At 41.2% G+C, this 14848-nt stretch overlaps 1 protein-coding gene across 1 annotated transcript in view; it reads right to left on the bottom strand.

Annotated features, from left to right (window-relative positions):
• LOC124774971 (putative U5 small nuclear ribonucleoprotein 200 kDa helicase) overlaps window positions 1-14848 on the bottom strand; it is a 114226-nt gene that overhangs the window by 22727 nt on the left and 76651 nt on the right. Inside the window, exons 15-21 of the mRNA XM_047249708.1 lie at window positions 14371-14502; window positions 14058-14287; window positions 11073-11229; window positions 10857-10963; window positions 10552-10651; window positions 10138-10285; window positions 9188-9347 (exon numbers count right to left, since the gene is read on the bottom strand). Of these exons, the coding sequence (XP_047105664.1) occupies window positions 9188-9347; window positions 10138-10285; window positions 10552-10651; window positions 10857-10963; window positions 11073-11229; window positions 14058-14287; window positions 14371-14502 (1034 nt within the window). The remainder of the gene's footprint in view (window positions 1-9187; window positions 9348-10137; window positions 10286-10551; window positions 10652-10856; window positions 10964-11072; window positions 11230-14057; window positions 14288-14370; window positions 14503-14848) is intronic.

Genomic DNA, 14848 nt, shown 5'->3' with positions numbered 1-14848 from the left:
ACCCACACTAAACACCGATTGACCACACACTCCAGTGTCTTTCCTACACAGCTTGTCAGGCTAATACCACAATAACTACCAGGGTCTCTCCGATCCTTACCTGGTTTTAAAATTGAGATTAAAATAGATTCCTTCCACGAGTTGGGAAAGTCACCAGTTATCCAAATTTTATTGAAGAGCTGAAGGAGGACTTCATTCGACCATCAGTCCAACTATTGTAACATGCTGTAGGTTATCAGGTCATTTCCAGGGGTCGTATCACAAGCAACTGACAATGCAGAATCCAGCTCCCACAGGCTGGTTGTACTCTTCCATGCTGGTGGAATGGAAATCTAGATCAGTCTTCTACTGTGCCTCCCGATATTGACGGAAGGTGGGACCCTGGCTGCAAGTGGCCGAATGGTTTTATACGAGTCAGTCATTATCTGAGCTATATCCGTTGTCGATGTTACGAGAGACCCCTGTATTCGTACAGCTGCTACTGGCAGTCGAGAGTTGTACCTTGAGATCCTCCTAATGGCTTCCCATAGTTTAGATGCAGGTGTGGACCTATTGATGGAGTTCAGGAACTCTTTCCAAGACCTCTGCTTACTCTCCTGAATTATTCTCCTCGCCTTTGCACATGCTATTCAAAAGTTTGCAAGATTCTCACCTGTAGGGCATCAATTGAATCTGCACATTGCTGCCCTCCTGTTCCTAATTGCAAAGCAACACTCATTATTCCACCAAGGGACAGGTCGCCTCCTCGGCACTTCCACAGACTTTGGGATGGATGCATCAGCAGCATTGTGAATCACAGCTGTAATGTGATCCACCCAGTCCTGGATACCATCACATTGCTTGAAAACAGCAAACTACTTGTAAAGCATCCAGTTAGCCTTCTTGAATAACCATCTCTGTGGCTTTCTTTCAGGATCTGTTACATCAGGCAGATGGATCCAGACTGGGAAATGGTCACTACCATGGTCATCATCCACTGCCCACTGAGCAGTGTCCCCAAGAGAAAGTGAGCAGGAGGAGAGGTCTATGGCTGTAGACGAACCTGCAGCAGTGCTAAAATGTGTGGCTTGACCCATGTTCAGTAGTATAAGATCTGTTTTGTGTAGCATATCCTGAAGTACCCGACTCTTGGGGCATGTGGTGTTAGAACCCCATAGTGCACTGTGTGCATTGAAGTCCCCCAAAAGGAGAACGGGTCGGGGTAGTTCATTAAGATGAGTGAGGTCCCCATTATCAAGAGGCTCATGGGGTGGTAAGTACACAGAGCTCACTGTGATGTCAACATGGACCACTATCCGAACAGCAACCACTTGTAGTATTGTTGTTGAGGGAATAGGTGAGGAGAGAAAAGTCCTTTACGAACACTGCAAACTCACCTTTTGCCCTGTCACCAGTAAGGTCGTCGTTTCTATAAAGGTGATAACCTCCAGGTACAGGTGTGTCATTCTCTTTAAAATGAGTCTCTTGAAGGCAGGGGCAAAAGGGTCTGTCCTGTACAAGGAGTCTCAGTTCTGCCAGATGAGTCCTGTATCCATTTATATTCCATTAAAGTGTGGGAGCCATTTTGTCAATGTGGTCTTGATTTACCCCTGTCTTTGTGCCAAGGTGGTGAGGCGCTTGTAGAGTGAGGTGGGGTTTTGGGGCTGACTGGGTCTGGTGATGAGGCATCAAAATCCATGAAGTCCTCATCATCAGTCAGACGTGCCAGAATGACATCTGATGGAGCCTGGATCAGCTTTCGACCTGAATGTTGGGATCCTTTCCCTGCACCCTTTCCCAGCAAGGATGAGGGGGAAAGGCGGCGGTGAGAGCCACTTTTCTTCAAAGAAACTGGGTGTTGAGGGACACACTGCTTTTGGGGTTCACTGTGGAAGCATTACTGGTCTTTTCAATTGTAGCTGTTTGAATTGCTATGTATTTCAGTTTACTTCGGCACATACAGGCACAAGTACAGGTGCTAGAGATGGATAGGGAACATTGGAGGTCGTGTCAGTCGAAGCATTGAACTTACTAACGGGTGTCTGCACCGACGAAGCATAGGAAGTGGCAAAGACGGGGTTTCATCCCCTGATAGTCCTTTTTGGCTTCTGTGTATGGGATCCACTTGGTCACTTTGATTCCCTGAATTTTGCGGTCCTCTGCAAAAACAGGGCAGGCTCGGCTCCAGACCGGGTGGCTTCCAGAGCAGTTAATACAGACTGCTGAAGATGGACAGTCCGTCCTAGCTTCATGGGCTGCCTTTCCATACTTCCCACAAGTTGCTTCGCTTCTGCAACTCAGTGTTGCATGGCCAAAAGTTGGCATTTGAAGCATCGCATAGGGTTAGGTACATAGGGCCGAACCCTAAGTCGGAGGAAACCTGCCATGATGTGTTCAGATAGCGTTGGAGAATTGAAGGTCACAATAAAAGTGGCAGTCTTCTCAGTCTCTCCATTGTTCTTGTGTGTCCTTTGTTCCACATCTATGATCCCCTGTGGTCCCCATTCTTGTCTCAGTTCAGCAATGTCTATATCCATAATATCACTGCACGTTACCACACCTTCGCTGGAGTTAAGGGAGTTATGAAACTCAACAATGATGTCATACTCACTCAATTTCAGTGACTTCTTAAGGAGTTCCACCTGCTTTGCCCGGTGTCTCAACAAGCGAGGAACCATTGCGCAACCACTTAATAGACTTTAGCGTACCAACCAGCCCTTCTAAGCCTTTATAGAAGGGGGACACTTTTTCAAATGTCCCCTCCTTCCTCTAAATCACTACAAAGACATTATGATTCATGACTCGTTGAGCCCCGTTACTGACAATAAGTTGATTATCAGAAGGACTAGCTTCCCTCATTCTTTTTGATGAATGATTGTGAGGACTCCCAGGCAGTACACCCTTCCCGCTGGGAGGAGAAGAAGATTTCGAGGGATCCAGCTCGGTCCCACGAGCAGCTAGGGAAATAAGGGTCCACTCAGACAGAGCTCTGTGTGCCTAAGCAAGCCTTATACAACTGAGGTGCAGCAGGTTCCCAAAAGGTTGCCCGCTAACAACTGATCCACCTCAACAACCATGCATCTCATCAGTGTGCAGCACACCTTGAGACTGAGTTTTTTTTTTTACAAAAGTTTGTTCCATCCTCGCAATCCAGGCGGTCAAGCCAAGATCCCCATTCCCTTGACACACAACCTTCCACCACCGCACCGCACGTTGGTGACTGAAGCATGCCCAGAGCTTACGGTGACAGAGGACTGGCGGCGCTTACCAGTCCCCAGCTCAGGAACCCTGGGATCACCAAGCCCGTACCCAGCAAATGAATGCTGAGCCCCTGGGGGCAATAGCTTTCTGGCAGAGATGAAATGGCACATTCACTTTTCAAAGAACTACCAGACACGTGATAGGCACTTATCATTTTGATTTTGAAGATTTGAAAACCATAAGGCTAAATCAAAATTACCACAGTGAGAAACAGAATTCCTATAACTGTGTGTCACATTAAAGTGCTTTATTCTAACATCCAGCTTTCTGATCACAAGGAGCAATGAGAAGGCATTGTATGAATCGCAAAGCAGATGAGAAAAGACAATTGTGAGCATCTATGTGTAGACACTACCTGCCTAACAACACCTGAAGATGATAACTGGGTTGTTCATCAAAACAACATGCAGAAAAATGGAATCGACATCTCAGCTGAACACCCAAAAGCACATCATAAATACCTACAGACAAGGACAGGAAAAAAATCAGTTTATCTTCTGCCCACTTTGGTGTTATTTCCTGATGGCTTAATTTTCAGTCTTATAACATCAATCCCCTCATCAAAGAGATCATGGCTGTACCTGTACTCCAGGAGCTATTCCAATTCAGTAAGAAAATATTCAAAACATGCATGATGCATGTTGCTCGTGCTCTGTTGGAAACAATGCACAAAGGAAAGTATGGAATTCAGCTGAAACTTTGAAACTTCTCTCACCAGCTCATTGGGCTAGAGCACTAAGAAGTTTTGATAGTGTGATAAAGAACAAAGAGTCTATACTAGAATACATTGTTTCTCCTTCAGTTTATTTCAATAACACAGTAAGAAGTTCTGTTCTGAAGAAGGGTAGATGGGAGAAACTTGGACACGCAAGTCCCTTACTATGACCAGTGTCTATTGCAATTACTCCACTTGGAGCAAACAATGACCTGTTGTGTCAGATGTGCATCATCACTTTCCTAAAACTGCAGTAAGGTGGACCGCCTTAAAAACAACTGCTTCATGCTGCCTTAAAAACAACTGCTTCCTGCTATCTCCAGAAAACCAGCAATGTACTACATCTGCAATTACAAACACAACAAAATCCATCTGCAACCCTATCCATGCTACAGCAAATTTGTTAGTTCCATGGTACAAAGGACTAAAACAAGACTGGCAAATATGTGACTTGCATTAGTTTGGCTCGCACGTTTACATGAATTTTGGAGGCGTTATTAAACAGTTAGGCTATTCTATGTATTGTATGAATCGTGGTGAGTGCCTATTGGCATATTTGCATTTGATTCTGAAAATCTGTTAACCTGGAACTGCATTTAACCCTTTAAGTGCTCTGGACATGTTAACACGCACACCTTGTACCTGTCCCTGTGTGCTCTGAACATCTTTACGCACGCCACCAGTCCTAATACCTCATACTCTGAACGTTTCTACGCCTAGACACGTTCAGAGTACCAGGTAGAAGGACTGGTGGCGCACGTAAGCACATTCAGAGCACACAGGAACAAGTATAAAGGCACACACGTTAACACGTCCAGAGCAGTTAAAGGGTTAAAATGATAACTGTCAAACAACGTGCAGTGTTGCCAATGGCCACTCTGGAGTTGAGCTGACACAGGAAGCCAAGTTCGCACCACCCGACATCCCCGAAGTTGCTGCACATGTGAAGGATGAGTTGTGTGCCGCACCGCAGTCAGAAAACATGACTTGGCTCATACAAATCATTACTGCTGCTGCCACAGCCACAGTGATGGCCAAACTACAGGAGACTCTGAAGATAAATGCAAGTGAGATCTGTGCTCTCAACAAATCTTTAAAATAAATTGAGGATAGGAGATGACTGCTCGAACAGAAGCTGATCAAGAAATCTCATGAAGTTGAACAAATACCAGCAGCACAATCATCTCAGACTGCTCTGGATTCCTGAGAACAGCAGAGGGAATAGCGACAAATTAGTGATCCATTTTGCCAAACAGAATCTTTGCCTGCAGGTGACACTAAATGCCACAGGCAGAAGTCACAGTGTGGTGTAAGACACCAGGATCTTCAAAACCTAGACCCAAAATAGTGATGTTTGCACAGTCACAGTCTATCATAACAGTTGCAACACTCTGTCCTGTTTTTCTTATCAGCAGCGATAGCAGCACCCCAAATGGCCAGAAAGCAACATCTCTGAGTATGATATTGGATAAGTGTAAATACAAATGCTTATAATGAGTTGCAACATAGTTTTACAATAGCCAGTGTTTATAGTGACATAAAAATCGACAATAACACCATGTTTGTCATTATTTAGAAATACATGTTTATATTCTCTTGCTTTCAGCAGAATATGCTGCCAATATACACATACTGGGAAGTATTTTTTCTTGATAAGCTGTAGCTTATGTCATTGAATTAGGGTGATTCAGTTGTTTTTACATTATTTCGCAATAACTTATGTCTCTCTATAATTTACTAATGCACGAAACACAAAAATATAATGACAATGTCCTTCTTTAAGTAAAAAAAACTAAGAACAAACAGTATCCTTACAACAAATTAGTGTGTGTGCTTCCTCACCACTTGGAACACTCGTGTCGCTCAAGCTGTCAAATGGTAACAGACGGTGTCATAACTATATGTATTAGGCTGTGGTATAGCACAGGAGAAGATCTGAAATCTTCAGAGCGAAGAAGAAATTCACAGTCAGGTCCAACGATACATGAGGACCTCACATCTGAAAGGGTAAAGGTTTCGAACAGTGGAATCTCGAGATTTGGGCTACAAAAGGTGTGGAGAAACAACATCAGAATAATGGTTAAGACCGAAAATGGGAAAAGATCAGTATGCAATGGAGATGAACTTGAATGCCTGTGCTTTAGGAACTTAAAACATGTCAATTCTTGCTGCCTCTAGTTTGTGCGTTTATCTTTGTGTCTATTTTGAGGAGAAACAATTTATTTCTGCAATGCTTACCTTAAAACAGTTTCCTGCTATTATCACTTGTTTGTTTAGATTTACTTTTAGTATTCATTATAAATTTTATGTTGAATTCTCGTACTTACAATACCAATATAAGTCATTATTTCACTACTCTCATAGGACTCTGATTCACGAGATTAATTTACCATCTTTCTTCCATTTTTATTTAGCAATTTTATCATATTACTGTTGTTAACCATCATTAGAACCATTAATAATAACCCATATTTTTATTCTGTTTATCTTGCATTCGATACTCCTCTCTCCCAGCTGGCTGTTCAACGACTGGTCCAATACCTCCCTTCTTCCTGAAGATATCTGCTGCTTTTCTCTTCCGAGAACCTCCCCCACCGCAGAGTGCTCAGGTATACATTGTTCCCCAATTCTCACTGGTCCAGAGCCGCTAATGTCTAGTAGTGGCATCCTTGTAAGCTTTGCACCCGCATACACAAGCTACATATTGCACACGGAAATGTCCAATCTCTGCCAGCTCATATTGATGAGTTCTATCATATATTTCAAGACATAGACATTCATGTAATACTTCTGTAATAGAGCTGATTCAAACCAAGTATTCCCACTATTTCAGTTCATCTAGACAGCTACATCTTTCTAAAACGAGACAAATGTAACCAAAGGGAGGTTGGCGCAGGAACACACATATACTCTTAAGTTATCACCTACTGTGCTACATACATCCAACAATAATGAAGATAAACAAGTGGAATATATGTTCACAGAGATCAGATCCCATAATAGAAACTGTCTGATACATATCCTCTACAAATCTCCAAAAGTAGGCAAATTTGCATGTTTCGATACTGCTTCTTCAAGTCTCAAATCAAGAGACGAGCATATAATTATAGCTGGTGACATTAACATAAATTTTCTACACAATAGGCCATCCAGTATGAAATTTAAGTGGATGCTTTCTTCTTGAAAACATGTCTATTTCAGTTTGCTCCCACCCAACATACAAACAGTAGTCCACTCTCACAGATACATTTTCAATAAAAACCCCAAACAGAGTAATTTTTACCTCTCAAATATCTCCACTGGCATGCCCACCCCGACATAATTTTCATGACATACTCAGTAGAATGTCCCAGAAAGAACTGCAACAAGCTACTCACCGAGATGTCAGAGTCACTAATTTATCTGAACTTGCAACTGAGGCACAAGAAACAGTTTGGAGGATGTCTTCTACTCCATTCTTGGACATGAACAAAAAGCTTCATGTATTTGCTAACAAACGTACGCAACTGCATGATAAATATAGCCCTTTAAAGACCAGAAAAGTAAGAAGGAAACATATTGCTTGGCTAACTGAAGACCTGAAACAGCTCATGAATCTCAGAGATGCTGCACATTGGCCACACAAAATTTTCATATCATTTTCAAGCAGAACAGAACCAGTCAAGCTGTGAGAAGTGCAAAACTCGGGCAATACCTTGACTGACAACAGAAATAGACCAACTGGCCTATGGAAAAATCTGCATGGTCTTGGTATAGGCATAGTAAAAGCTGCAGCTTATCATACTGTCCCAGGTACTTCACATTATCAGTAACCACAACTGTAACACAAATGAAATGGAGTCTCACTGATTACTTTTTATGGGAGTAGGGACTGTAGCCACAAAAAATTCTAACGCATGTGACTTGCAATGCCATCAAAAAGATCTTGTGTATCAAACCAGCATCTACTGGACACAAAGGCATCACAGTCCAAATGATGAAGCTTATTACTGACCCACTACTGATCCCTATAACAAGGATCTTCAACCACTCCTTAACCACAAGTGTTTTCCCTGAGGCCAGGAAACAAGGACTAATTATGCCCCTACCTAAAAAGGACATTGCCACAGCACCCTTCAATTACTGAGCTATTTCCATTCTTCCTTGTCCAAGCCTTGGAATACATAGTGCACAACCAGTAAACAAACTACCTCAACCAGCCTACTAGATGAATACCAATCAGACTTGCATAAACATCACAGCACATCTGCCTTAATAAAGGTAACAGATGCCAGATGCTTGCTATGAATGCACAAGAGGAACCTCTCATGTGCTTCTTAGATGTCAGCAAAGCCTTTGACACTGTCAACTTCGATATTTTACTTGCCAAACTTAGCAGCCTAAATTTCTCGCGAAGAACAATGCAATGGTTTCACTCAGGTCTGGTGGCTCGCCAACAATGCGTCATAATCAACTCCATAAAGTCAAAATGGAGGCAGGTAGTATCAGGTGTCCTCCAGAGTTCGGTATAAGGTCCTACACTCTTTTCGTTGTACATAAATGATGCGTCATCTGTTTTGTTCTACTGCAAATACCAAATGTACACTGATGACCTCCAGTTTTATCTAAGTGCAACCAATAAACCTAGAGACAGCAATTGGGAGTCTCAATAACCTGTGTACACTATCAAAATGGGTGCAAGATATATATAGGGTTAAAGCTCAACCCATCCAAAACCCAAGCACCACTGGTTGGTCATTCTAGGCATATTAGCCCGAATTATTGGGAATCCTTACCAGCTTTAACACTAAATGGGAAAAGCAGCAACTTCTCTCCTTCAGCAAAGAGTCGAGGAGTAATAAGAGACAAAAATCTAAAATCGGATGAGCACATAACTACAATATGCAAGATAGCACCAACATCTCTCCACGCGTTAGAAAAATATAAAAAGCTCTTCCCTCCTGAGAAAGGAACTTGTACAAATGCTTATACTTTCATTTTTTGATTACACTGACCCGGCAAGGCGTACGCGCGCGCGCGCGCACACACACACACACACACACACACACACACACACACACACACACACACACACACACACACACACACACACACACACACACACAGAGAGAGAGAGAGAGAGAGAGAGAGAGAGAGAGAGAGAGAGAGAGAGAGAGAGAGAGAGAGGGAGGGAGGGGGGGAAGGGGGAGGGTAGTGACAACAAAAATTGTGGATTTAGCAAAATTAACTTACCTCTCCCAGGGGAAATTTTTCTTCTCAATTTTTTTCACTATTTCTTCAGGCATTTTACGGAACTGTCTAAGAGGTGACATAGACTGCCACATTCGCCTGTCAACCATCTTACATAACGACAAAGCTTTATCTGCCAACTGTGCCCAACCACGGTACAACACTAAAAATCAAAAAAGTAATTAGGTTTCCACACATAAAAAAATGTATTTTTTGTTATGAAGACGTCAATTCTTGGCACAATTTTCTAATACAGTCTAGTTCTAGAAAAAGGGGGGGGGGGGGGGAGGGGGAAGAAAAGATGTAAGCAGATTCAGAAAATTCATGGTGGAACTGTAAATTAAATGCAGCATGAGAAAATAATGCACAGTTCTCAACACTGATACAGCAGTAGGAAACTGAGTATTTAATACATAAAACGAATGAGTAATGAATGAGTTGGAGATAAATCTGGCAATAATGAATTGATGAGAGGGTATAGATGCATTAATTAACAGTTTCAAATACATTAAAAGATAGTATGACTAAAGGAGACACAACAAAAGAATGATTATCCAATTATGTTACAGACAAGTGCCAAAGAAATGCAGATGCCCAGTTTCTACAAGTTACACTGGTAATAATACACAATGATACAAGAATAAGTTCATAGTAGCCAAAGGTGATACGCAAAATACAAACACAAACCAAATGGCGTCGGTTCTTGAAGAAAATAACTAATGAATGAAAAAATAGAAGTAGTTTAGAGAATGCAAATCCTGACAGGGATGGGTAAAAAGTAGAAAAAATGTACTTTACAAGAAAGAGTTAAACAGAAATTAAAAAAGGTGCCATAATTACGTTTCAGATTCATGGTGGGGGAAGCTGCAGAAAGAGATATGAATACTGATGGAAAATATTTCTAGATTCTGAAAATATGACACTAAAATCCAATAAACATCACAGAAAATTACCTATTTCAAAAATAGCACGCATCAGCCGTGCAGCTGACTGTGTAACATACACCATATCTGACATTAAAGCAAATCCTTCAAGTTTCAGCTGAGAGATGTATGCTTGCAGGAGCACATTAACTTTTGCACTAGGTTCTTCTATGCTCTCCTGTGTACATAAAAAAAATCAGACATATTAAAATGCTTATAATACTATCAAATACTATGCAGTGATTATACCGGAATTCAAAGACACATTTGAAACCTTTGTGTTAAATATGGAGTTTCACTCACTCAAATCACACTGCACAAAATATTCTGGGAAGAAAAGCATGTACTACAGTACGTAACACATAGAAAATGCTGTGATTTATCTTTTCAAATGATTATTCTTCTTATGTGCTGAGTTCTTCATTGAAATAATGTAAAACATACCTTAATTGGGATGGGTACTCGTTCCATGAGCTTCTGTAACTCCAGTTTCTCTTCTTCACGAACTGTGATATTCTTGAACTCTCCAGACAAAGAAAACACCCTAAAAGAAAGGTTATTCCATTAAAATGTGTCAAAATCGAAAACTGTGGGACAGTTATGTAACAGTAATCATGAATCAGGAAGCATGCCACCGTAATTCTGTAAACACTATAAAACATATTTTTTTCCCTACTCCCCCCAACAGTAGTTCAAAATGGTTATAAATTGCCAATAATCATAAACCTCACATCTGCGGGTAGAATTACCTGAAAAGTTCAATTTCACTGAGGGTTGGCTTTAGAAGCTGATTATATGTTGACATTGTTTCATGTGTACAATAGTAATGACTTGAAATTCGACCAAGTTCAGTTACCTGCAAAACATAGTACAAAATTACTATTCATTGTCTCATTTAAACATTGAGGTCCTTTGATATGTCATATTTACAGCTTATTTTAGTGAATAAAATTATAGGGATATACCTGAAAGTGACCTGTTTTCCTATCATATTTTATAAGACCACTACGATCCAAATGTAAAGCTGCCGTGTGGATGAGATTTGCTCTGTGTTGCACAAGTAGTGGATCTTCCTTCACTGTATCATGGGAGATACCATACAGAGTTGGAGCTCGTAAAAGCCTAAAACAAACCACTGAATTATAATTTTCACAATTTAACTATTTAAAATAACAACAAAGTAATTACAAGATTCATTCCTAATAATTTTGAGAGAGAAATGCAAATTCCAGTATTTATAAAAAAAAAAAAGAGTTGTCAAATATACTCAGATACTTTCCTCTAAGTTGTATGTATTGATATAAATATGTAAAGACCCCATGTTTGGCTGGCTTGGGAAACTTGTTGGGTAACACTTTGTGACTGGAATTATCAAAAGGATAGTTGCTACTCACCATATAGCGAGGATGCTGACTGGCAGACAGGCACAACAAAATGACTGTCAGAAAATGAGCTTTCGACCAACAACGCCTCGTCAGAAATAGACAACATACACACACACAGTCACGCAAACACAACTCACACACATGACCACAGGACTGTAGCCACATGTGTGTGAGTTGCGTTTCTCTGTAGGTTGTCTATTTCTGACAAAGGCCTTGTTGGCTGAAAGCTCATTTTCTGACAGTCATTTCGTTGTGCCTATCTACGACTCTGCATCCCCATCCTAAATTATAACTTCATTAGGAAAGATCCAGACCAAAACAGGAAAAAATAATTTTTTTAAAGTAGTCAGGAAATTGAACATCTATTTAAACACATCAAATTTAAATCTGCCAAGCATCACTAACAGAATACCAAATGTTGCATATTTTACTCCTGGCTTGGATGATCGCTGTATGAAGACTCTCGTGCCACGTATTACACACAGTTTCACATCCAATCCCTAAAAAACTTCAAAGTGTTAGTAAAATCCAACAGTTGGCAGTAACAACTAATGCTCTGTACACACATTAAATTCCTCTTTAAAGTGTTTTTTTTTTTTTTGTATCTCAATTTGTCGAACTACTAAAAAACCTTAGCCACAAAAAGAAAAGAAATGCAAAGTGCATTTGGTTAAGGGACTGATTCCCATTAAACTGCATTCAAAATTTTAAAAGACTCCAATTTCAACTCCATGACTGATAGGTAAAGAATACTATTTACAGGTTGGCACAGAGAAAAAAGATTTTGCAAAGAACAGTACAGTGTGTACTATGGGATGTTGGCAATGCTTTCTTCAATCTGTTCTTGAGCTGGACAAGGCTTGTTGGTCTAGCATGCTGCACAACTCTCTTCTGCTGTTCCCATAAAAAGCTGTCACAGACTGACATGTCTAGAGACTTGGACAGCCACGCAATGTCAGCATTCCCCCAAATTAAGTGATCCCCAAACAAATGGTTCACTGCAACCATAGATAGTCAGGCAGTGTATGACATGGCTTCATTTTGTTGAAACCAGATCTGCTGAATGTCAAAATTTCGAAGAGCATGGAGCCTTGTAGCCAAAAATGTTTCTTTGTTGAAATAACGTTCAGTCAACACACTGCCAGCAAAGCCTCCTTAACTTTCAAAGAAGGGCCTGTCACCAGAAGACAGGACAGTGCACATGGCACAGTACCACTGTGTAATGGATGCTGGTGAAATGTGACAGGATTTATTTGTACCCAGTAACATTTGTTCTGCTTATGCACATGACCACTTAGATTAAAATGGCCTTCAACTGATATCCAAAAATTTTCACATAAGTTTGCATCCTCACTGATTTAACCAACAGGTATATGCACACAAAATTATTAAGTTTCAGTTCAGTTCTGGAACAGACAGAAGTTTATGAGGATGAAGCTCAAGACTATCAAGTATTATTTGCACACACTGACAACCAATCCTCAATGATGGGGCAAAGTTTAGCACCAATCAATGATGATTCATTACCACTGTAGCTTGCACAGCATCAACATTTACGGGGCTTCATACAAGACAACACACATCCATGATGTTGCTTCCCCCCCGTCCCCTCCTTCTGTGGGACCAAACTACTGAGGTCATTGGTCCCAAGGTTTGCACACTACTTAATCTAACTTGAACTAACTTATGCTAAGGACAACACACACACCCATGTCCAAGGGAGGACTTTAACCACCGATGGGGGGTGCTGAGTGAATCGTGGCAAGGCACCTCAGATTACGTGGCTACCCTGCATGGTCTTTGCACTGGAAATGTGGATATTGAAGAAAAGCACACGAGCAGGACACAGGGTTGAGAGACGACATTTTAAAGACAGATAGCCCCCAATTGGTTTCAATCCAGACCACACTAGAAATTCTGGGTGAACATAAAATGAATGTGCTCTCAATGACATGTTTTAAAACATAGTTTGTACACATGGTGTGTTGGCAAAGGAGTGCCATTAATATTGATGAACTGCCCCACAAACATTAGTGTCACAGATGATATAGTTTTGACTTTATGCACTAGGAGTGTTGCTATCACATTGTCATGAGACTGCCCATGAACTGAAGTAAGTAGGTGAATCATGCCTGGGGGGGCGGGGGGGTCACCAAATGTTGCCTAAGTCTGGGATAGTGTAAGGAACAAGATGATGGGAAAAATAATAAAAGAGATGCCCACATAAGAGATTGCAAGAGAGACAGGGTTACAATAGTACGGACGTGTTACAAGAGTGAAGGTTGGTAGGAAGCCGTGACAACCTCATGAAATGACCACAAGACACAAGACCACGAGAAAGACCATGAGGTGGAGGCAGAGTTGGAGAGAAGTAATGTGTGAAGAAGAGAAGTGAAGATTATGGCAGAGAGGAGAGGGAAGAATGGTGGGAGGACAGGAAAAGATAGAGGGACTTCTGATCCAAGCTAACCAAGCCAGGGGCTGGAAACTGAAGAAGAAAAGGAAGAGCAGGAGGAGGAGGAGGAGGAGGAGGAGGAGGAGGAGGAGGAGGTGATGATTACTGACCTTATATACAAATACGTGTATCCCAGCCATGTTACAGCATCTTTGACATTCTGTATTGTGCCAAGAACAATCTCAGCATTCAACATGTCAGGTAATTTGCTGATCATTTGTGACTCTATAGGTAGCTGTTGATTCAAAAGTGACAAATAGTACTGAAGTTCACTGTGATTCGTTATCAGAACACCCTCACCCTTGGTGTCATACTGTGGTCTCCCAGCACGTCCCAACATCTGCGGAAAAAGTTAAACACAATTATAAATATAGCAAACACATTTAACCTCCCTAAGAACAAGACAAAGTTCTATGTTCTTACCTGGAGCACGTCCAGAGCACCAAGTTCAACCCAGCGCCCCTTCTCAGGGCTGTAAACCTGTGTGCCTTTAATGATGACAGTGTGAGCAGGAAGATTAACTCCCCAAGCCAGTGTTGCTGTGGAAACAAGTACCTGGAATTTTGATATAAAAAGAATAAAGCTCTACATATGAACAGGTGTAGCTGGTAAGAAAGAAAAAGAAATGGAAGCAACAAACAATGTGTATGATATCTGTTTTCTTTTAGCACAACATGAACAGTAACCTGCATGAATGACAGAAAAACACACACACACACACACACACACACACACACACACACAGGCGTGTGCTTGTCCGCACGCACATACAACTCGCATACACATGGAAACTGTTGTCTTCAGGCCCTGGGTGTGTGTGTGTGTGTGTGTGTGAAAGCATATTACTGTTCCATTTTGCATTGTTGCAATAAGAAACTAAAATTCTAAGAGAAAGATAAGA

The sequence above is a fragment of the Schistocerca piceifrons genome, chromosome 2, assembly GCF_021461385.2.
Source record: "Schistocerca piceifrons isolate TAMUIC-IGC-003096 chromosome 2, iqSchPice1.1, whole genome shotgun sequence".
Lineage (NCBI taxonomy): Eukaryota > Metazoa > Arthropoda > Insecta > Orthoptera > Acrididae > Schistocerca > Schistocerca piceifrons.
The sequence above is the reverse complement of the archived record's forward strand: the minus strand, read 5'-3'. Positions and strand labels throughout refer to the sequence as shown.